This window comes from Ictidomys tridecemlineatus, chromosome 13, assembly GCF_052094955.1.
Source record: "Ictidomys tridecemlineatus isolate mIctTri1 chromosome 13, mIctTri1.hap1, whole genome shotgun sequence".
NCBI lineage: Eukaryota > Metazoa > Chordata > Mammalia > Rodentia > Sciuridae > Ictidomys > Ictidomys tridecemlineatus.
Genome location: NC_135489.1, coordinates 26,954,958 through 26,978,486, shown reverse-complemented (window position 1 = coordinate 26,978,486; position 23,529 = coordinate 26,954,958). Strand labels below are relative to the sequence as shown.

The 23,529-nt window shown below is 38.4% G+C and overlaps 1 protein-coding gene across 3 annotated transcripts in view; it reads right to left on the bottom strand.

Moving 5' to 3' along the window:
• Nucleotides 1-23,529, bottom strand: part of Epg5 (ectopic P-granules 5 autophagy tethering factor) — a 99,701-nt gene that overhangs the window by 5,037 nt on the left and 71,135 nt on the right. For 2 of the 3 annotated variants that reach the window (XM_013358754.4, XM_040273442.2), the window contains 16 exons: nt 22,703-22,845; nt 21,392-21,548; nt 18,830-19,024; nt 17,532-17,745; nt 15,235-15,383; nt 14,459-14,660; nt 13,846-13,918; nt 12,427-12,533; nt 11,167-11,342; nt 8,494-8,679; nt 7,766-7,975; nt 6,972-7,116; nt 4,304-4,546; nt 3,055-3,271; nt 2,362-2,577; nt 1,089-1,203 (listed from right to left, as the gene is read on the bottom strand). In XM_013358754.4, coding sequence (XP_013214208.2) covers nt 1,089-1,203; nt 2,362-2,577; nt 3,055-3,271; nt 4,304-4,546; nt 6,972-7,116; nt 7,766-7,975; nt 8,494-8,679; nt 11,167-11,342; nt 12,427-12,533; nt 13,846-13,918; nt 14,459-14,660; nt 15,235-15,383; nt 17,532-17,745; nt 18,830-19,024; nt 21,392-21,548; nt 22,703-22,845 — 2,748 coding nt within the window. Of the gene's footprint in view, nt 1-1,088; nt 1,204-2,361; nt 2,578-3,054; nt 3,272-4,303; nt 4,547-6,971; nt 7,117-7,765; nt 7,976-8,493; nt 8,680-11,166; nt 11,343-12,426; nt 12,534-13,845; nt 13,919-14,458; nt 14,661-15,234; nt 15,384-17,531; nt 17,746-18,829; nt 19,025-21,391; nt 21,549-22,702; nt 22,846-23,529 lie in introns of those variants that run through there. The other variant, XM_078030092.1, reaches the window with a different exon arrangement.

Here is a 23,529-nt window from a genome sequence, read left to right as displayed (position 1 = left end):
TCTCTTTTCAAAGGAAGAAATAAGGAAAACATTCTTCTATTCCATAATTTTAATTTTTCCTTCCTTCCTAGGAGAAAGGGAAAGAGACTGTATATGGAAAAAACAAAATATCAGAATAGTAGTTCCTGAGCGTGGGGAGTTTTATTTTCCAGCTGACAAGCTGGGCCCCCCACCCCAGGGTACTGAAGGCATCTTCTCCCCACCGGGGCACGTCCACCCCATGTTAAGTCCAATTCCACCTACTCCTATGTCTGGGAACTGTGACACTGAAGAGTATCAATTAAGAGGTGATATTTGCTTGGTCCAGAAAACACGAAAGGAGAAGATTTTCTTTTTGAGGATAAGTGACTGAGAAGCTGAGAAATCAATCACCAGGTTGGCTATATAGTCTTAGTGTTGAAAATAAACTAGGGATTTTGGTACCAAGTTATGAGCTGTGTGAACAGAGTTTAAGCGACGGTCAGGAATCCAAGGGGGGCAGGAATCATTCTCTCTCCCCACTCCCTACCCTTTTTTACATCTAACCCCCCAAATGGTACAATATGATAGGTTGCCTAAAATTAATCCTTTTATAAAAAGATGACATTTTTCAAGTCTGAAAATCATGATGGCAAGTTTGTAAGGAACATGCAGGAAGACATTGCTTTGAGTCTACTGGAAGGCAGGCAAAGGGAGCCCAGGTGACTCTCAGGAAGTTAAAGCCACATCCCAATGCCCCAGATCTTGGGGCCACAGGAAAGGTGAAGACCCAAACACACCCTGAAATGCACCTCACTGAAATGCACTTCCCAACCTCAGAGAACTCAGCTGCCCCACTGTGCTGCTTCATGCAAAACATTAGGGATTCATTCCAACAGCAGCTCTCCATCAGTGACAAGTATTCGGTATTTTATGAACTGGGATCCCTGTGAAGAACCTGTCAACTATACCATCTGATCCTTGTTCTTAATATCTCACATGGCATGCAGCTGGCTTAGACATGATCAAGCTGCATAAGAAGAGCGGCTAAGGGGGCTCAGCTCTTACCATGCACAGACATCCTCCAGAGTGGAGAGGGAGCAGCCTGGAGCCAGGCTAGCTGTACTGACCTGCTGAGCTTTTGGGGTCAAATGTAGTTCAGAGCCAGGCTTCAGTCGGATCTGATCTTCTGAAGGAACCTGAATTGAAAGGAAGGCAGCCATGCCTCGGGCAGCCACTCGGAACCTGAGGTGATAGGGAAAAACAAAAACATGTAAGTGACCATTAGAGTGAGCATTTAAAAATAAATACCATATTTTCTACTAAAACACAAGATAAACATATTTCCAGATCTACTGTGTAGTAAGCCTATTTAGGAAAATCTTCATTATAAAAATGTGCCCATAATTCAGATCCAAGAATGAAAGTATTGGCAAAGATGTGGAATAATGGAACACTCATATATTGCTGGTGGGAATGTAAACGATGCAGGAACTATGGAAACCATTTTGGCACTTACTTAATAAGTAAAACATACACTCACCATATGACCCAGCAATTCCACTCTTAGGTATATATCCAAAAGAACTGAATACAGATGTGCTAAGAAAAATTTGTACATGACTATTCATAATAACATTATCCACAAAAGCCAAAAAAGATTGAAACAGTTCAATTACCTATCAGCTGATAAATGGATAAACAAAATGTAGTAGATCTATAAGATAGAATTATCCAGCTATATAAAGGAATGAAGAATTGACACATGAACAACATAGCTGAACCTTGAGAATGTTATGCTAAGTGAAAGAAGTTAGACACCAGAGGCTACATATTATAAAATTCCATTTTCACAAAATGGTCCTTCTTTTCTTTCTGGTACTGGGGATTGAACCCAGGGGAATTTGGCCACTGAGCTATATCCCAGCCCTTTTTATTTGTTATTTTCAGACAGGGTCTCCCTAAGTTGATTAGAGCCTTACTTACTTGCTGAGGCTGGCCTTGAATTTGCAATCCTTCTGCCTACCCTCCAGAGTCCCTGGAATTACAGGTGTGTACCAGCATGCTTGAAGAAATGACCAGTATTTTTTAACCCAACCTCGCACACCATTAATGGCTCCAAACCAAAAAAAAAATCAGTAGTGTAATCAGATTACAAAGTCAACATAGAAGAGATAACACTAAAATATACTGTCTGAACTTCAAACTGTTGCAAACAAGAAAAAATAAATATGCTTTTTAAAATACCAAGATGTAATAAAGGTCTGGGTTATTGTGTTTTCCCCCCTTTGTTTTTCTGGAAAACGTAACTTCTACATCAAAAACTCTACTCCAGAGTCCCACCCTGAAAGAGGTGCCGATATCTGAGGCCTTCCAAGAAAGCAGTGGTAGGTGTATCCTCACCTGTTGGACAAGGGAGACTTCCGGCCCAGTCCAATTGCCCCCAAAATCCCAGAGCTGAGCCTCTCCTCAGCCAGGAGGTTTTGCCTGCTCTGAAGCATGAGCAAAATTCGGACAACAGATTCCGTGAGGACTGAGTCGTTCTGCTCAGTCTGAATCAGGGACAGCTGCAGGACTTGGTGCCACCATAGAAATAGCTTTGCCTCTTCCTGTGCAGAGCTGGGGAAGGTGCAAGAGGAAGTAAAATTAGAAGTGAGATTTTTTTTTCCCCACTCCCATTTAACTGAATGTCCACATTTGACTTTTAAGTAAAGGAGACATTTTGTACCTTAAAACCCTAAGCTAATTGGTGTTAACAAAATGTTAATACTACAATTTAGTGACTACTTACTCGGGGCTAGACACTGTGTCTGAGTTTCATGCTTTCACTTAATGTTCACAACCCTGGGATGTAGGGATTTTCATAGGAAAGCTGCAGTCTGATGCTTAAAATGCTTATTTTAGGAAATTAAAAACTTGCTCTGAAAATTAAGCCATCAAGAAAAGAATCTTTTCCAAACAAGTGTCATGGTACCTTATAGCCTTGTTTGTTTTTTCTTAATTCTGTCTTCTTAAATAATTTCTTATCTAAATCCTTAAATTCTAAGTTAACCAAGTACCTTACCAGTTTTATAAAGCAGCCAGAGGCCAACACACCTTGGATACACCTGTTCCAACCACTTGCTGAGGATGAGCAGCACCTTCATTTCATTCCTTAGAGTCTGCTCACTATTCAAACACTGGAGCAGGTAGACATAAAGGGTCAGATAACTGCCAAGGGCCAGGCACTCCTGCAGAAATTCTTCTATAGTGAGCTCAGGAACTTGAAGGGACACCAGAATGGGACCCCATCCTAAATTTTGATTGAAGGAGCCTAAGGGAAAAAAAAGAGAGAAGACATCAAGACATAAAAAAGAGTCTAATTACTTACCAACTGCAACAAATTGTTTCACTTTAAGCTTCATGCCAAGGTAACATCTCTTATGTTGGCTCTATAAGCCACAGAAGCAAAATGTGCGCCGAGTATGGCTCAGTGGTAGAGTGCCTGCATAGTATGTGTGAGGCCCTGGGTTTGATCCCAAGAACTACATACACACAAAGCTCAGGCCATAACTCCACACATTTTTAATAACGCAAATAAATTTCGAACAGAAGTATTAATCCTAATGATTCTCAGCTCTGCGGAGAGTGAGGGCAGGGTGCATAGTGGTGTGCATATCACCTCCACTGGTGGACATGGAATGTTGTGGGTTGTTGGGATAGGACATATGGCAGGTTATGGGCACTTCTGGAACTTGCTCTGATATCCTTCTTTCTCTTCCACTGTCTAGTATCATGTATATTTGGATATCAGAGTCGAGATGGGCTGTTCTGAGCAATTCTTAATCCAGAGTCTGAAAGTTTAGAAGCAGGGAATAAGAAGGTAAGAAAGAACAGGAGAGAGTGATTTCTTCACAAAAGAGTTTATAAAGCATGACCAGAAACAAACAAACAAAAAACATTTCTAAAAAAATTCCTTTTATCAAAACTGACCCAAAAAGGGGGAAACAGAGTGGATCATTATTATATAGACTTTGGAGTACAATATTTGTTTTGAGGACCATGACTTTGCCTATGATAAAAGGGGTAGTCTAACACTCTAAAACCAATGTAAAACAAGTTAGAGCCTTTGTCCCTTGAAATAGGTGATAGCACCAACAGATATGGATGAGTGATTCATATGCTAACTGCAGATCTTTATGAAAAAAATATATATTAATATAGATATATAGATATACATCAATATAGATATGTCAGAACATTCATTTCCAGAGCAGAAATTAGAATGGTAGAATCTGGAAATATATTTCCTGGTGACAGAGCTTTAATCTTTCCTGAAAGACCAACAGAAGGCGTGTCCCCTAACCTTCCTTAAAGTAGGCGGAGATGCAGGCTTCTGTAGTCTCTGCCATGTGGCGGACGGATGCCAAGCTCTGGCAGGCTGCCGTTAACAGGGGCAGCACCACCAGCCCATGCACTTTTTGGCCAATCCAGGTCCGGATACTGCCCCGGAGGAACTCTGCCGTTGGAATAGTTGCATTGTTCATCATCATCAGGACTTCCATAAAGAGGCTGCTGAGGGCCATGTGGCGGGTCTGGCTGTCCATGTCTGAAGGGGAACACAGACATGCTCTCAGGCTGCTGGCATAGGGACAGGAATGTGATCATGAAAACAACAGTGCTACAATCTTAGCTGCTCTTTGGGTAGATATGATAAGGCAATTAGTAAGAGTACCCTCCACCCCTGACTCCAACTCCCAACACAGCCATTGCCAAGCTATCAATAGTCTAGAGTGATTTACATAGAATAAAGATTATTATAGCTTAAAAGCAAATATAAAAGTATGGAAAAGATTCCTAACAGCAGCTCTTCTATTTCTTCTCCTCCCCTCCATTTATTCCCCTCCCCCCGCCTTTTTTTTTTTTTTTTTTTTTTAAAGAAAGAGATCTATGTTGCTCAGGCTGGCCTCAAACTCCTGGACCTATAAGAACATGTTACCATGCCCCTATTTCTTTGTTTTTTAAATAAGAAAAGTGAACAGACTATAAAATAAACATGTTTTTCAAAGAAAACTGCAAGAAAAAGAGCAAATTCTATTTCATAAGCATGAAGGGAGGTCACTGGGGCAGCATCCTTCACCCTCAAGCATGAGAAATACATGACACTGGGAGTTTTAAAAAGCACGATTTTTACAAATGGTTTCTAGCTCTCTTTGAATACTTTAAAAAAAGAAAACAAAACTTTCTTAAGGCTTTGTTGCCACAGGACTCAGTATTTGCATCCATAAAAAGTTAGAAGATCTTATTCATCACACCCAACAAAACAAACTCACTACTTATACACTGTAAAATAGACCCTACCAACTGTAACTGCAAGACCTACTTCTTATCAATCAAGAACTTAAAAACTCTTGAGAGAAAGAAAAACAGCAATGTGCCTGGGAATTTTTCTTCATATATTTCTATGGGTATAAATATTCTCAGTGACTAAGTCTTTGTCTCAATTTCAACTAAAAAGCAATTTTTAATTTATCTTTTAATTATGACTCATAGTAACAAATTACTACAATAAGCCTCATAACAGATCCTAGCCTCTCCCCTTCCTGTTCATCATCAACCGGGGCAATAAACATTTCCCTGAAAACCAGATCTGATCCTGTTACTCTTCTGATTAAAATTTTCCTAAAACACTCTTCCAGCTCCCTTCCCCGGGCACCTGTTGTTCAAACCTCAAGGCCAAATCACATATGACCAACTGTGGCACAGTTTCTCCAGTACCTACTGGCTTTTCTTTTTCTTTTTTTCTTTTTTTGTAGCGGGTACAGGGGGACAATTTAACCAGTATGAATTCATATTTCAAAACCATGTGAGGGACTGGGGATGTGGATCTATGGTAGAGCACTTGCCTAGTATGCATGAGACCCTGGGTTTGATTTTTTTTTTATTGGTTGTTCAAAACATTACAAATCTCTTGACATATCATATTTCATACATTAGATTCAAGTGGGTTATGAACTCCCATTTTTACCCCAATACAGATTGCAGAATCACATCGGTTACACATCCACATTTTTACATAATGCCATATTAGTGACTGTTGTATTCTGCCACCTTTCCTATCCTCTACTATCCCCCCTCCCCTCCCCTCCCATCTTCTCTCTCTACCCCATCTACTGTAATTCATTTCTCTCCTTGTTTATTTTCCCATTCCCCTCACAACCTCTTATATGTAATTTTGTATAACAATGAGGGTCTCCCTCCATTTCCATGCAATTTCCCTTTTCTCTCCCTTTCCCTCCCACCTCATGCCTGGGTTTGATTTTAAGCACCACAGGAGGACACAAAAAAGAAAATTTGTCCTTAACCAATATTCAAAATGGACCTCTTTCCCTGCCACATACCAGGGCCAGAACAGATAATTGTCTTTTCTCTCCTTTCACAGGAGCATGTGCATCTCTGGCTCATCTGTGCAGGAAAGATGTCACTCTGTGGCTTACACATGGGATCTCCTTTTAGGCTGCCAACTCGGGCAGGCCCTGTGCTTTATCACCCCTGCTATTACTCTGAGAAGGCTCAAGTGATAGCCATCTTGTTTCATCTACCTTTAAGGATTTGTTCCCCCTTTTACTTCATTTCTGGCCTCTGAGATTTCCCAGCAGGAGAGGCAGCCAGAACAAAAATTGTCCATGTAAAGTATCTTGACAATTCTACAGGTGATTCTGAAGTGCTCTCCTAGTCAAACCCCTAGGCATGCTGCTCGCTGGCAGGCTTCCTGCTACCTTCTAATAACTAAATCCAGAGTGTCCAGCTTGACCCCCAGTCCACTTTACCTCACACCAGTATCGCCAGGGCCAGCTCCTCCTCAAGTTCTTAACACTCTGCCTCTCTCCAGGGCTGACTAAGCAGCTCTTTGACCACTGTCTCTCTGGAAACGGGATTGGCAGGGTCTTGCCCATATTCCTCACCCCACAATGCCTTACTGTGACAGCAATTCATATATTATGCGAATATATGGCTTCCCACTGGTCACTTACCAGGCGGGTTAAAGACAATGATATCATCCAAGAGCTTAGACATTTCCTGTTCTAGGACAGCAAAGGTGACTTTTCCAGTTTGTTCCAGGGTGCTGAGGAATTGAACCATCTGATGAGTGAAAGCTTGGCATTTTGGAACCACATCCTGACAAACAAGAAAAGGATCACTCAAATGAATCCAAGCAAGGAGTGTGGACTGAGGTTCCCCGGGAGCACAGCACTGCTCTGAACACTTGGGCAAGGAATGGAGAGGACAGATCAAGAAGCCACGCTAAGACCTCATCCAGGCATCCCAGGGTCCCATGTTTGGGGCTATGCAAACCTGCGGTAACTAGATTAGAACCTGCCTTCTCCCAATTCCACACAACACCCCTCCTTCTCCACTACATTCGTCATATTAACTACACACGGATTACCTACCAGGTTCTTTCCAAAAACTTTCATGCTCACTATCTAATTCAGTCCTCATAATACTTTGTGAGGTGATCCTGAGTCTGTCAGACCTCAAGCTCATACTCGTCACCCTCCCTGCCACTGATGACATTCAGAAAATGAAACCAGTAGCCCACTGCCAGCTCTCAATCCTTCTGACCTCTGGTCAACATGTGACACTGATAATAGGTCAAGATTTTGCAAAAGAGAGAAACCCAAACCAAGGATCCAAGCAAGGGACCAATATGAATACACAATGACACTCCCCCAATCTTCTCTGCTGAGATTGTCCTCAGTGGTATTTATGCTACTTCCAGTCCTGAAGACCTTGCCCTGCCTTTTAAAACACCCTCTCAACTTACAAGATGTTTCTGGCTGTCAGTAGGAATGGAAAGTCCTGCAGACACTTTCAGAAGCTTCACAATCAATTCAGCAGAAGATTCCTTTGCCAGGATGATGGTCGGTGGGTAGTGACTGCTGAAATAACTTAGCACGCTCTGGTACGACACAATGTCCACAAGGTGCCACGAGAGCGAGCTTGTCTGTCCAAGGAGACTAAGTAAAGGCGAATCCTAAAAATGGAACAGATGGCTTTAGTTCCAGAGTCCCATCTTCTGAGAAATGTGTCATTCTAACTAGTCCATAAGAAAGCTACTAAGGTGTTCTATGAAAGCACAGAATCTCAGATATCAAGTAAGAATCTACTCATTAGGAGCATGAGTAATGGCAATAACCAAAGTCATGGCAAAAACCTACTAATATTAAGATCTAAAAAACTATTCGGAACCAATTTTCAAAGGAACTCTGCTCTGGTAGCACATGCCAACACTGAAGCACAGAGCACAAACTAGAAAGTAGATATAAAATAAAATAAAATAAATTGATGTGTTCTAACTCAGTGAGGTTCTCTCCATGACTTAGGCAATGGATGATCCAAGAAAAGCAAGCATCTCATTAAAGGCACAGCTCATATGCCATACACCTATTCATGCTGACAGAGGGAGGCACTAAGGAAACAACCGAAAAGCCACAACCCAGTAGAAACTGAGGAGCTACAGAGCTTCGTGTGATCACAAGCCCCCAAACTTACTGTCTGTTCTATAAGTTGAACTTCCTTTGCCAGTAAAATCATCATGAAAAGGAGGCAGACAATCATGCTCCGGGTTTCAGGCTGGGGATTGGGGTTCCAGGCATCGGCAAGCACACTAACCCAATTGACTTCACAGAGCACGGTTCCCAAAAACAAGAAACAGCTCTTGGGGCTTCCTCGTTCCACCTTCAAGGAAATAGATGAAAATCAGTGTTTTGCTTTATGCTGTTTGACTTATCTTTAAAATGTATAAGTATAAATCAGTGTTTCATGTATTTGTTTTAAAAACATTTTTCCCAGATTATACATACCATCCATAATCCTAACTTCTAGAAATAAACATTTGTCATATCTTTCCTTCCATGTTGTACATGCATGCATTTTTAAATTTCAATAATTCTTTGTTTTGTTTATTGAAACAAGATTTCACTATGTTATTTAGGCTTGGTCTCTAACTCAAAGGATCCTTCTGCATGAACCTCCTAAATGCTGGAACTACAGGTGCACACCACTGTGCCTGGTGGATTCTAATAATTCCTACCAGGCAAGGAACCACCTCCCCTAACCCCAACCCTGGTAGAGATTCCTTGCCACACTGAGTCACTGGAGATACAAGAGTATGTCAGAATCTTCAGGTGTGCTGAGACAGGATGAAAATTGAGTTCTACTAGTTAGTAGTTCTCAAACTTGAGTGAGCATCAGAACCACCAGGATCTTAAAACACAGATGGCTGGGCCTACCCCCAGAGCTGTTAATTTTCTACATATGGTTGGCAGCAGGAATGTGCACTGCTAACAAGTTCCCAGGTGATGCTGACGCTGATGTCCCCAGGATCATACACTGAGACCTGCTGCAATATACAATACTTAACGTAATGTTATATTTATTAAAAATATCTTCATATTATTGGTCTTTATAATTTTTGATGACTACATAGTGCTTAAATTCTTAGTAGGGTTTTTGGGGGGATATATTCTATAAACTATATGAGTTATATTTTATAAACCTATTTCAATAATTGTAATTTGTTTAAAAACAAAACATGGCTAAGTCATAAGATTTTTCTTTCAAAATAAAGAATAAGGGGCTGGAGATGTGGCTCAAGTGGTAGCGCGCTTGCTTGGCATGCGTGCGGTGCGGCCTGGGTTCGATCCTCAGCACCACATACTAACAAAGATGTTGTGTCCGCTGATAACTAAAAAATTAATATTAAAAAATTCTCTTAAAAAAAGTCAAAATAAAGAATAAAAGCTCTTCATAAACTCATGATCAGTGATTTACACCTTCCCATTACTGTATTATATTACACTAACTACTAGTTCTCTTCCTTCTTAGAAAACAATTCATCCTTCTTTATAATCTGTTCTCCATCCTCAGCCTCATTCTTGTGTTAAAAAAAAAAAAAGCATACTTGATTATACCAACAAGATATAGTAAGTAAAAAGATTCCCAGCTTCTGGGCAGGTCAAGGGCCATCTATCATCAGAATAATATCCTTAGAGATAGATGGACGTACAGCATCCCTTGACAGATGGGTCTACTATTTAATCAGTCTTACAGTGAAGGTCATCCTCTTACTTAGTTAAAATTCCATCTTATAGTTCTTCAAAACAACTTTCTCTCATGTTCATAATGGTGATTAAACATCTATTTAGTATGAAGGTGTAAATCACTGATCATTTACTAAATGCAACTACAAAATCATTCTTCAGTCTTATATTTCTCTAAAACGAATACCCTCAGCTTCCCTGGAGCTCGCTACACAAGAATGATGGGAAAGAGCAGCACTGGGCAGGGCTCACCACAGCACAAAAGGCTGCAGTACATTTACTAATCATCAAAAATAACTATAGATATGTATCAACTAAAGCACTTAGGGTGCCTTAATGATAAATATGACATTGAGAGTCAACACAAATTAAATGATGACTAACAAATGAACCGAAACGATCATAAAAACCTAAGCTAAGATTATAAACCTAAACCTAAGATTATATAAAGTGTTTTTGTGGTTTGTTTTTTTTTTAACCAGAAACTTAGTAAGAACAACAAAAACTGTGCCAAATGCCTGACTGGTATATAAGTAACACTGCAGTACTGTTTTTTTGTTAACTATTGCTTCTACTACAGACTCACACACACACTTACTGGTACTATTTTCAGACCATTTCAGGATTTTTTTATAATTATGATGCAGTCTCCATTGTTACACTGCATTTTATCATCTACAGTATCATCATTCACTTATTTGCTAAAAGAAACTAATGGCTTGAGTACCAATTCACATCTTCTTTAATAGAGCATTTAACAAGTTGTTCTAATTACACCATTCTAGAAAAATCATACACAGAAACACCAATCAAGATCGAGCAAGACTAAGTCATTAAACTATGTACTCACCCAACATAAAGTCTAGAAAATGACTGACATATTATAGACACAATGTTTCTCTGGGTTTTAAAAGCTGTTCTATAGATACTTTCCGATCCTCTACTAACATACATAAAGAAATTATTTCCACAGCCTGCTGCTTTCCACAAGTACCACTGAGGTGGCACCCAATGTGTGCACAGCCCTCTTTGGCACACACTGCCCCTGCACAGAACCATAGGGAAGAGGCTACTCTCTAGCAGCAGACCACTCCATAGTGTGACACATGGGTGAAGAGCTCACTTTGAAGAAGGCCTCCATGAGCATCTGATCGGGATGCAGGTCCTTCCACTGGAGTTTCCGGTATGCACTATGAAAAGCATACAGAATGAACTCCGGCATTTTGGGTGCAGTACATGCTTCACAATAATGCATCAGGTGTAACCGAAGGGCTCCTTCATCACCTGGCAACAGCTTGTCTAGAATTGAAAAAGAAAATACAGCTAAGGACCTTTGGTATTTTTTTTCTTCTTGTTTCTTTCCCTCTCTTTCTTGCTCTCTCATGTGCCCTCTCATGCTCTCTCTTTGAAACTGGGGAATGAACCCAGGAGCACTTTACCACTGAGCCTCATCCCCAGCCCATTTTATTCTTTATTTTGAGACAGGGTATCACTAAGTTGATGAGGCTGGTCCTGAACTTGCAATTCTCCTGCCCTAATCTCCCCAGTCACTGGGATTCTAGGCATATGCCACTGCTTCTGGTTGGTTTATATTTAAAAAAAAAAAAATTAGAAAACATGAATTTGAACCAAAAATCTAAAATCTAAAGTTCTCAATGTGTATCCAATTTCAAAGATTTTCATGTGTAGGAGGGGGAACACTGGCAGATAATAATAAGGACTGGTATTTTAATTACTAGGGTAACTGACATAGTGGCCTTTTAACTCTAATATACTTTTACAGTCTGTTGCCCTCAGCATGTATTCATTTAGTCTCATGTATTTAGTGCCTCATTCACCTGGCACCTTGGAGGAATTCAATATTCCTCAAAAGAAAAGTTCCACACATTTCTCAGAAAATAGAAAAAATACATACAAATGACCAGTAGCTCATATCATTTATCATTATAGAAATTCAATGAAACCATTAAATCCACAAGGAAACATCACATCACACCTGTTAGATTGCCTTTTATCAAAAAGACAGAAGATGAGTGCTGGAGAGTATATGGAGAAAGAAGCTCCTATAAATAGTTGGTGGGAATGTAAATTAGTACAACCATTAAGGAAAAAGATGGGGGAGGACTTCAAAATACTAGCAACAGGCAACATCTGAAGAGGGGATGGCTGCAAATTTTCCAGCAAATGACAAACTCAGAGCAACCTCACACAAAAAGAAGTCACAAACTTAACATTACATAATAGTTATTAGTGGCCTTTCTTCAGTCCCAGCTGACTGCCCATCAGTTAAAATAAAATACAGTAAGAAGGCAGAGGCAAAAGCATGACTGAATAACTTGGGGAAAAAGTGAGCCCTAACCAGACATCCAGGCTCCCTCCCTACCTTTAAAACTCTCATGCAGTAAATCCACACAGTCAGTGAACAACTGCACAATGTCTGAGGCCACCACAGCATCACTTTCCAGCCAGGGGTAATGTCGCTGTTGGGTGCTTTAAAGAAAAGAAACACAAGCTTAGGAAGGAAAGTGCCCTTGATCAAATTACCCTAATTCCCAGAGTCTAGGATTGGCCAGGTCCTAGAAAATCCTGCATTACGTACCCCTAACACATATCTCAACCACTTCCATGGCTGTGAATTCCTGGCAGCAAATTGTAGAGAGTAACATCAACCACATAAGTTTACTTCCTCTCCTTCTGACTGTTTATTCTGGTACAATTAAAAGTTCAGAAGTTGCTATCTAATCCTTAAATTAATATCTTTTGCATCCAATTTCAAACAGTTTAGAAAAATACCTTAAGGTGGGTTTTAACAAAAAATTTTCTCTACCTGAAGCATGAAAAAATAAAGTAAAATCCATGTAACAAAAAGATGGCCAAAAATTAACAGACAGGAAATGGCCAAAGAATTCTTTATATGAAAATTTTAATTTTTGAATCTGGTCTAGAAAGTTCATTATCAAAATAAATTATATTAATTTATCTCAAAGATAAAACAGGCAGCCTTTCACTATAGCCAGTCTATGTACAGTCAATACAAAATCCTGAAGCGTTCACATCAGTCAAGGATAAAATCTAGAATCTTTCATGTTTCCCCTAAGGGGCTCTTGAAGCAGCACTGGAAATAGGAGTCAAAGACCTGAGCTCCAGCTCCAACTTTTAACACAACCAACTGACAGGAGATCTGAGTTAAAACATTCAGGTTCTGAGCCTCAAGATCAAATTAATGCTTCAAAAGGGGGAACACACACATACACACACACACACACAAACACACACACACACACACACACAACCCACTCATCTCTGTATTTGGAGAGCTATATAACTAAGTATTTTTAATAATCATGAAATAAAGCTTTCACATCTAACAGCAGATTTCCATGTTTTAAAGGATAATCCTACCCAATAATTTAATAATCAACTTAGTTCCAAAAAATAACTCAGGTAATAAAGAAAATTAAGAAATTCCCATCTTTTGTAGTGCTGTTATCAAAACCTAAGAGGAACCTCAGAAGAACAGCATCTTTTTATTTTTAAATCAAGTACCAAAATGCATCCAACTTCTTTGTTGTAGAAAATTGGAAATGATTTTCCTACTCTATTCCAAAATTAATATCAAGACAACATCTCTGATCACACAGACTAATAATTCCATAAACTTTTAAGTCTTAAGTTTTATTTTAAAAAATTCTAAATTTAAATATAGTCCAATACTTCATCATCACCTTTATCAAAAACCTTTAATTACTTACTGGAAGTAAATAAGTCCCCCAAAATTTTGAATATCTGAAAAAGTATTTACCTTTCACTGTCCTCTAAAACCAAGATCCATGGCTTAAAGAGCTGGATGGTTACTGAATGTAGGGATCTCAGCACTGAAATAGCAAACATTTAAGAGATAATGCTTTGTCAATATCATTGGTAACATTTTATAGAAAATCTAGTTCTTAAATCTAGTTATATGTACACTCAATAAGCCTATGTTGATATATAAGCAACATGCTTAGTACAACTAAATATGTTTGATACATTTGCTTCGTTTATTGCAATGAATTTGAGTTGAAAATTTTTTATTATAACACATGGCTAATTTTAAAACATATATTTTTTCCAGGACAAATACTTAATATTCAGAATCTGTCCTTAGCTACATAAATAATAAAAAGAAGAAAGTAGAGATAGAAACCCATCTCTTGGCACCACACCCTGCAAAGGATTAGAGACGAGCTGCAGCAAGCCACCTATATTCAATGTGTAATGAATACAGCATGACACAGATACAGGGTGCACTTGTACTATATACTTTCTAACTCCTCTCCTTGACAGCCAATATAAATCTCCTAATGTAGCTATTCAAATCTCTTCTAATGGAAGGGCAGAACATCTTACTCCACATTGCACTAAAGACATGTTACCTGTTTTGCTGCTGGCAGATGGGTCTTGGGCCAAGGAGGCCATTTCTGAGTCAATCAGCCTTTTCACAAGATAGCCCAAAAATATCTTCACATCAGCCATGTACGGATTCCATTTTGAAAATAAACCAAAGCTTTTAAAGTCCAACTTGGATAACCGAAGCTTATAAAAAAAGTCTGAAAGCCACTGAATGGTCTCCACTACCTGGAAAAAAATGACCAATCAAAATGCTTACGAAATATCTGCTTTTAGAAGAGTATTATATGTCTAACTGGGATAAGCACACTGAAGGTCTTTGACTTTTTAATAGAGTTTCAAAGAGACAGAAAACATGAAAATAAATCAGTGGGTTTCAAATTCATTCTCTAAAGTAATGGAACCTTATTTCAAATAAATTCTTACATGAACCCACATGCAATAAAACTGGTAAAACCCAAGACTCTGTGAGACACTGTATGAAAACCCACCCAGTGGCCTTAGGGTTGAGTCAGATGGGCTAAGGCAGGTAGGAAAGCACCTGGCCTCATCTGGAACAGACAGAAACTGGACTCAGAAGTATAACAGAAAAAACATGCAGACAAAGGGGACAAGAAGGTAGTAAAGGAACAACAAAGAAAAACATAGCGTTCTGAAAGATAGAGCACAAAAACCAGCTTTTTAGATGTTATCCAGAAGCATCTTAGATCTTTTAAATATGCTCCAATTGTTAAAAAAAAAAAAACAGCAAGGGAAATGAAAAAGAAATACACAAACACCTCAGCCACCAAAAGCTACACACCTGCTTATCTGACAAGAGAACATTTGAAGAGCTGTGCAGCACAGTGCCCTCTGCAGAAGCTGCCCCCTGATGGCAGCTCGGGGCAGTGCAGCCCAGGGCTCGCAGAGTGGCTTTCCAACACTCAGGGCTCAGCAACTGCTCTGAAGAGCCTGGGGAGCAGGCAAAGAGAACAAGTCAGTATCCTTCCAAAACTCACTTTTCACCTTTAATCAAAGAATACATGATTAGATGTTTTCAGTTTAACCAAAGCAATAATAATTAAATAAAAATCCAAACGAAATCCATAGGAATATCTGAGATAAAGAGACCAAAGTAAAGAAAATTTACTGAAAAAACTGATAGCTGAACATTCGACTTTTCTTGTTCCTGGTAACCCAGATAGAAGTGAGCTCTGCAAAGCCATTAGAGCTAGAATGAGATGGGAATCCCAGCCTACAACCCAGCTGGAGAATGGTAAAGGTTCCACTGTCCTGGCCGGAGGGTGACAGCTATCTATGGGTGTGAAACAAACAAGAGTGATAGGACAAGGGTCACTGGATGCAGAATGCAACTCCAGAATCTAGCCTCCTGGGAAACAGTCCATCCAGCCCTAAAATTCTACTCCTACAACGAGTAAAACCTAAGCCAAGACCTAAAGGCAGCACATGGAGAACACCAGCCAGTATTCCCAACTAGCTCCCATTCTACTACCTACATTCCCATCCCACAGGATAGAACAATACCTCCCTAACCCTAATCCTAATCAAACAGGTTCATGGAAGTTTACAGGAAAGTCTGAGGGGAAAGATGAGAGGTTGGCTGCAATATATGAAGTGGAGGCATCAAGGGGACAGCAAGGTACCCCAGAGTTCCTACAGTCTGGATCCTAGGACAGAGGCCTGGAATCAATGTACTGGTATGAGAGTTGTGCAGACCTAGAAGATGGCAATGAAGCCATCAATAGCTCATCTATGAAGAATGAACAGGTGGAAGGGCAAAGGCTGGAACCCTGGAAACACTTCTCTGGCAGCAGGGGAGGGAAAGGAAATCAGGAGGCCACAGGTCATGGAATCAGAGTAATTCAGTTAAAGGTAAGTAGAAATTCATGATAAGTAAAAATTTTCTGCTAAACATGACTCAGTGGTAGCCTGTATATATTTCACAATCTCTTTGAGAGTTTTCAGGGGAAAACCCAGAATACAAACTTGATCAAATTTTAAAATGTGTAATAAATATTAGCTATGTACATATTCATTAAAATTTGTACAAATGTCTTTCCATTCACCATCCACTCTGCAACTTGCCTCTCTAGATTAATGCTTTGAAAATGAGAGATTATACATTTAAGGATCCTTCAAAACAATGAATCATTACAATGAATCAATACAATGAATCATTAACTTGTCCATTAAACAAATTCTCTTAAGCAACACAAAGATTTGGTAAAGAGCAAAACTAAGTTTTGTCTTATATTTATAAACAATATGCCATATGAATGAAAAATGTTATCTCATTGACTTAAGTTCAATAAAATTACTCCCTAGTGAAATTTCAAAATAAAAAAAGCCTAGACCCTTTATTTTAAATGTATTTTGTTTCAGTTGTAGTTGGATACAATACCTTTATTTTATTTTTATGTGGTGCTAAGAATTGAACCCAGAGCCTCGCACATGCTAGGCAAGCGCTCCACCGCTGGGCCACAACCCCAGCCCAAGCCTAGACCCTTTTATTTTTCCTTTAATCTCTAACACTTCTCTGGAAAATTACAGGAAAGAGAGGATAGAAATGGTGGGAATGTGGCAAATTTAATGTTCTTTTCCTTGGCAAATATAAGTACAGCCTGCCATTCAAGAATAGAAGGCAGGAGTAAAAAATAAGTCAAAATAATAGGTGGGGTGGGATGACCCAAAATGTATCCACTACTTAGAAACACAGAGAAATCAAATAGCATATGAAACACATGCTCCCTTCCTTGCCAAATGTGTTGTCTGCAGGGTAAATAGCTCCTCTCCCACCTCACCCTACCCCAGGACAGCAGCAAAGTCAAGGTAAAAAGTGACTGTGTGACTGGGGACACCAACACCAAAGCCTGAGAGCTGCCTTGCCCAGGCTCGGCCCACTCCAGCGCTCAGGAAAGTGGCTGACGGTTCTTACAGATACCAACTTTGTGGCACTGTTAGTTGAGTGCTTTCATTGATGATTAGTAATTTTCAAATTCTGTGTTTACATTATTCTTACATTTCTGGATGCTATCTGGTAAATGTGGCATTAAATATATGCAGAGATCTAATTAATCACAATTAAATGAAGATACTTACTTTGCATCAGCAGCCTGAGAACATCACTGTACTGGTCAGGGAACTGGTAGAGAAGAAGGTAAGTCCAGTGCTTACAGAAAAGATTAAATGGCATCAAAATATCTTCATCTGGTTCAAGGCCCCAGGCAGTAAGTGCCAAATGAATGGACTCCAGAAGCCTGGTACGATCAGACAGAGGAGGTTTAGTGGCGTTTAACCATTGCTTAAGATCGAACTAAAAAGAAAAAGAAACAAGAAGCAGATTTATTTACACGAGAAAATTAAATGAAGTACAGAGAGGTCTTTGCAAATTTAGTTTAAAAGTCACATTTATCTTTTTATAAAAATAGAAAATAAATGTACACACAGGCAAATCAAAGAATGTATAAGAAGTTCACTCACTGGTACCATTATGCAACCCTCTCTACCTTGCTCTGAAATTTCAGAGGCAGACTTTTCTTAACAACAGGCTTGTTTTGTTATATGAATATATTCTTGACCATTATTATTTATAATTTTATTTTGTTCCTGAAAATCCACACATTTCCATCTGACTTTATTATAATAAGGTTCTTCCCTAAGACCAGGATCAGAAGTTCTCCTTCACTGGTTCCAGTACCACAGCCAAGCAGTCACTTTATGGAACTGTCTTAACAGCCATGTTTCTGAGCTGTATGTTACCTACCTCAGTGAATAAAAATTCAGACTGTTGGTATTACCTTCCAGAATCCCACACTTATAAAACATGTTCTCCTGTACTATAGATTGAGATCAGTCTCTGGGCTCTAAAAAAATGCCAAGTTTTACTGCTTCACAAATGTCAGAGAATTGTACAAAAATGAGGGCAAAATAATGAAGCTCTGAAATTCTCAACTAGTTAAGTAAATTCATCCCTTAGTCTCACAGAGTAAATAGTCTATTCCAAATGAGGACAAAGAAAATTTGTTTAGAGCTGAATTAATCTAAATACAAGAGACTTTACATATTACAACTCACTTATCAAACAAAATTTAGGCCCAAATTCAGGAAAATTTAAAGGGAGGATCTATTAAACTACCATTATGAATATTTTCAAAACTATACTGTTTTAAAAAAGGGCTTGGGAAGGAGAGTCTTTTAATACTATGTGGAATGAGAGTCCTACATAACACAACCAGTGTGCCATTCCCCAAAGAGAAACTCGTGGGGTCAGATTGCTAAAAGGGGCTCTTATCCTCTGGTTACTGACATCAAACCTCCAAGGGTCCTTCCATTTCTATGGACTGGGAAGCAATGATCACTTCTCAGTTTCACAGTATCAGGAATGAATCACCTCGCACCTTGGTTAGCAGCATGAAAATCATATCACTGTTGTCTTCACTCAGAAACTTCACCACTTTCTCATACAGTTGTATGAATTCTGCAGGCGCAGCATTGGGAGTGAAGAAAGGCGACAGAAGAGAGCAGAGCCTTCTATTCTTCAGAATGGTCTGAAGTACCTTTTTGCATTCTGATGTAGTACCACTGATGAACACCTTAAAAAAATAACAAGGAAAATGTCACCAAATCCTCCCCTCCCCCACTTTTATTTAAGGAACCAACTTTTAAGGGGTATTAAATAAGGCAAAAATAATTTTCCAAAATGAAAAAGGTATCTAAAAATCAACATAGATAAGCCTATCATTTCCAATGGAGTTGATACTGAGGTATCTGAACCCAAAAGTCTGTAATGTGCTTAGTGTTGTTACAAGAATCCATGGTGGTCCTGCACAACATAAAGAAAATAAAACTTTTAGGTTATAGATTTTATTGAGATGTTCCTTTAATACATTTAAAAAATTAACTTTCACAAAATATAATCAAGATAAAAGTAATCTCAGGGTCAAAAAGGCTTTGATGAGGCAGAAATTTTTAAAAAGACTGATAAGTCTGAACAGATACATGCAAATGTTAATTTCTATAAGGCAAAAGGAATCATAAAATGAAAGAAAAATAACAAATTAGAAAAACATATTTGTAACACATTCCAGGTATCAGGCTAATCGTTTGAGGAACTCTTTCAAAGAATCAAAAAGCAAGAAATTGGGGCTTCAGATGTGGCTCAGGGATAAAGTACTTGCCTGGCATGCATGAGGCCCTGGGTTCAATCCTCAGGACCACAAAACAGTGAGGGCGGGGGCAGAGGGGGGTGGCAAGATATTCCAACAGAAAATGTGCCAATGTCAACAGCTAGCAATTCACTATGTATGTTTCATATATATATGAAACATATATAGTGAACATATATAAAATACACATATATAACATAACTTTAAAGTACTTCAAGAATTATAAGTTTTGAAAATGATATACCACTTCCCTTATCAGATTATCAATACTTATAAAAGAATGATAACTCCTAACATTGTTTAAGATACAGAGAATAAACTCCAACATTACTACAATAGTGTAAATAAGTGAAAATTTCCCAGATCAATTAAGTAAGAACATCAAATGCTACACAATACATGTCAAATATATAATATACATCAAATCCTTCTGATATAGCAATCATACTTCGAGGAAATTATTCTAAAGAAAATAGTTCCAGAAGTCACAAAGATATAAGAGACTATTTATGTCAACCTTATTGTAGCAAAACAAATCACCTAAATATCCATCTAGAACATTAGCTCAACATATTATAATACATCTGTATCATAAAACACTATGCAGACATTCAAATTCTATGTGATGATACAGGTCTGTATTTATTAACATGGAATAATATCTAAAAACATGTTGAAATAAAAAGAAATTACAAAATAGTATGTGCCCCTTTGTGTGTATCTCTACATATACCTATATAGGTAGAAATGACATACTGTGTTTACATATACACAAGACAAATGATAATGAACTTTAGCTATACAACTAGTACTTCCAGCTGATCAGGATTATGAGAAATTTTTCTTCTTTATACTTTCTATACTGTCTATATGGCTTACCATAAGCATACAGTAACTTGAAGATCAGGAAAAAAAACTTAGAAAAAAAATGGATTGTAATATCCATTCTATGTCACTTCCTTTTAAGTATCCAATAAAGAAGTAGTCATTCAACTAAATTTCAATGAGAGTACATGGTTTATCAAACAGTGGCTTTCCTTTCTTTTATGACACATTTTCACAAATCTGCATGCATAGTTTGTCCTTGCCTTGTTAAATATCCATATATTTAACTGTAAGCCAAATAGATAGATAAATAGTGGCCAAAACAGCAACTAGGAGGCAGCTGTGGTGAGGTGGAACAAGTACTGACACTCTCAGAAGCCTTAAGGATCCCATCAGCCTCAGTACTCCAAATGCATTCTTTAGGCCAGTCATTTAGCCTTTTAGAGTCCAGTTTTCTCATCTTTAGGACAGGAATGAGATCAATCACACAAAGTCACCTTGATGATCAAATAAAATAATGAACTAGACAGTATTTTCCAAACAATAAAGAGTTTCAGTAATATTACTGCTAATATCAATAACACAGAATCTGATTTCTCTCAACTTTTAAACATAATTTAATCTCTTATTTGCCAATAATTCTTTTTTTAAAAAAATATTTTTAGTTGTAAATGGACATAATACCTTTATTTATTTATTTACTTACTTACTTATTTATTTATGTGGTGCTAAGAATCAAGTCCAGTGCCTCATCCATGTGAGCAAAGGGCTCTACTACTAAGCTACAACCCCAGCCCCTTATTTACCAATAATTCTAATCACATTTTGGAGGCCAACATCCCCAAAGGGTTTCTGAATCAGGTAAAAATGAACCTGCAATAAAGCCTGAAGCTGATGGTGACTGTATGCAATGAAGACACTGCAGGGACTCAGTTTATTTGAAAAAGGCAAATAACATAGTAATCTTACCTGTCCCAAGATCTCAATGCATGAAGTGAAGAACTGTCTTGTGGGAGGGTGGCGCTGTGTCTCATCGCTTACATAATCCACAATAGTAAAGAAAAGGCTAATGCCAACCTTCTGAAACCCAGGTGTTGGTTGCAACTTGTAGGCATTCACTAAGGTCCTGTGGAAAAACATGGACACAGTTCTGGTCTATAACAATTTAATCTAGATTCGCCAGTATTTTTTTCATATTCTACATTTATCTGACAATATTCATCACAGTCCTGAGAGCCTCTCGCAAATGCCACTTTAGAAACATGTGATAAATGTGGTACTTCCACCTTTACCCAATTCAACTTTAAAACACAGCTATGACTTTATGCTTCCCAGGGAAAACAAAGATCAGCTGCATTATAAGGACCAATTAACATTCTCACACTCATTAAAGTTTGTCATAGTTATTTAACTTTTTTGCATTCCTTATATAACACATATTTTAAACACCAAAACGCTGGTTTTCCCTAAATTTTAGAATCTAAGCAGACTGAAGTGGAAGAAAAGATTTTGATATACAATAAGACCTAAAATAAAGATGTTCCTTCTAATTCCCACACTTTTTTTAGTGCCTACCCAGTGACAAAAATATCAATTTCTGCTTCACCTGATATCCTCCTCCTTCCCAGTTCCCCAAACACACTCCACCCCAATCTACTAAGGAGAGTGTCTACTACTACCAGATGTGGAGTCACATGAAAGTAAAAGACAGAGAGTCAATTTCCCCTGTCCCAAGCTATGTCCTGGTAGCTTTGGGAAAAAAAGAAGATGGTGGAAGAAATTAAGAGTTCCAAGAGAAAAAACTACATGGCCACTCAATTTAATAGCTACACTTGAGAGCCCTAATTCCCCTAAGCAATTACACAGGAAACTATTCAAAAACCTGAGTGACTTACTGGGTAAAGATGACTTTGATATCAAACTTAAGCACTAAGTCCCTCCATCATTAAATTTCAATGCACATCTCATAATTCAGGGGTCTGCTAACTCTTTCTGCCTAGGGCCAGATAGTAAATATTTTATGTTTTCTGGGCCTTAAAGTCTATCTGTTGCAGCTCAAAAGACATAGATATTACAAATAATGTAGACAGCTGTGTTCCAATAAAATTTTTATTTATAAAAATAGGCAAGAGATCAGATTTGGCCCAAAGGCCACAGTTTGCTAATTTCTCTATTAACTTAATCACTGGGGTGTCTAAGGTAGTAGGTGGGTGTAATATGTATAATTACTATTAATAAGAACAAAACAGTATTTTAAATTTTGAGGTTGCCAGAACTTACGTAATTAGGTTCTCTGCATGTACAGCAGCTTCCACAATACTCAGTGCAGGTGGTTTAGCAGCTTCTGCTTGCAACTGTTTCACTTCTTTTCGCAAAATATGAAGCTGTTGGCTCACTGCTTCATTCTTATACATGCCTTCAAACTAACAAAAATTAAAGCAGTCAATGGGCTTCTTTTCCCCTATGTGCTTCTAGAACATATATTTTACTATAAATACATTGGCATATGATGAAGAGAGTATTATTACAATTAATACTATAATTTAACACAAAACACTCAGTTGATCCTGAAAAGGATGAGAAAAAAATTTGTCAAAAAACTTAACCCTGACAGGCTGGGCAAAGTGGCTCGGGAGGCTGAGACAGGAGGATTGTTGAGTTCAAAGCCAGCCTCAGCAAAAGTGAGGCACTAAGCAACTCAATGAGACCCTATCTCTAAATAAAATACAAAATAGGGCTGGGGATGTGGCTCAGGGGTCAATGCCTGGAGTTCAATTCCTGGTTACCCCCACTCAAAAAAAAAAAAAAAAAAAAAACAAGGGTTTTAAAGCAAGAGTTGGGTGCAGTGGGGTGTGATCAACAGAAGAGACCTCAATGTGCAAAGGGTTTGGATATAGCTCATTGGTATAGCTTTTGCCTAGCATGCATGAGTCCCTGAGTTTAATTCCTAGTACCACCAAAAACAAACAAAAAAACTATTCAAGATTCTCAGATTTTCTATGAAGAATCAAACTTATTATTTTCTTCTAAAAAAAAAGTCAAAATTTTTATTTTATGATTTAGATATAAAGTGTCCCCCAAAAGCTCATGTGAGACAACACATGAAG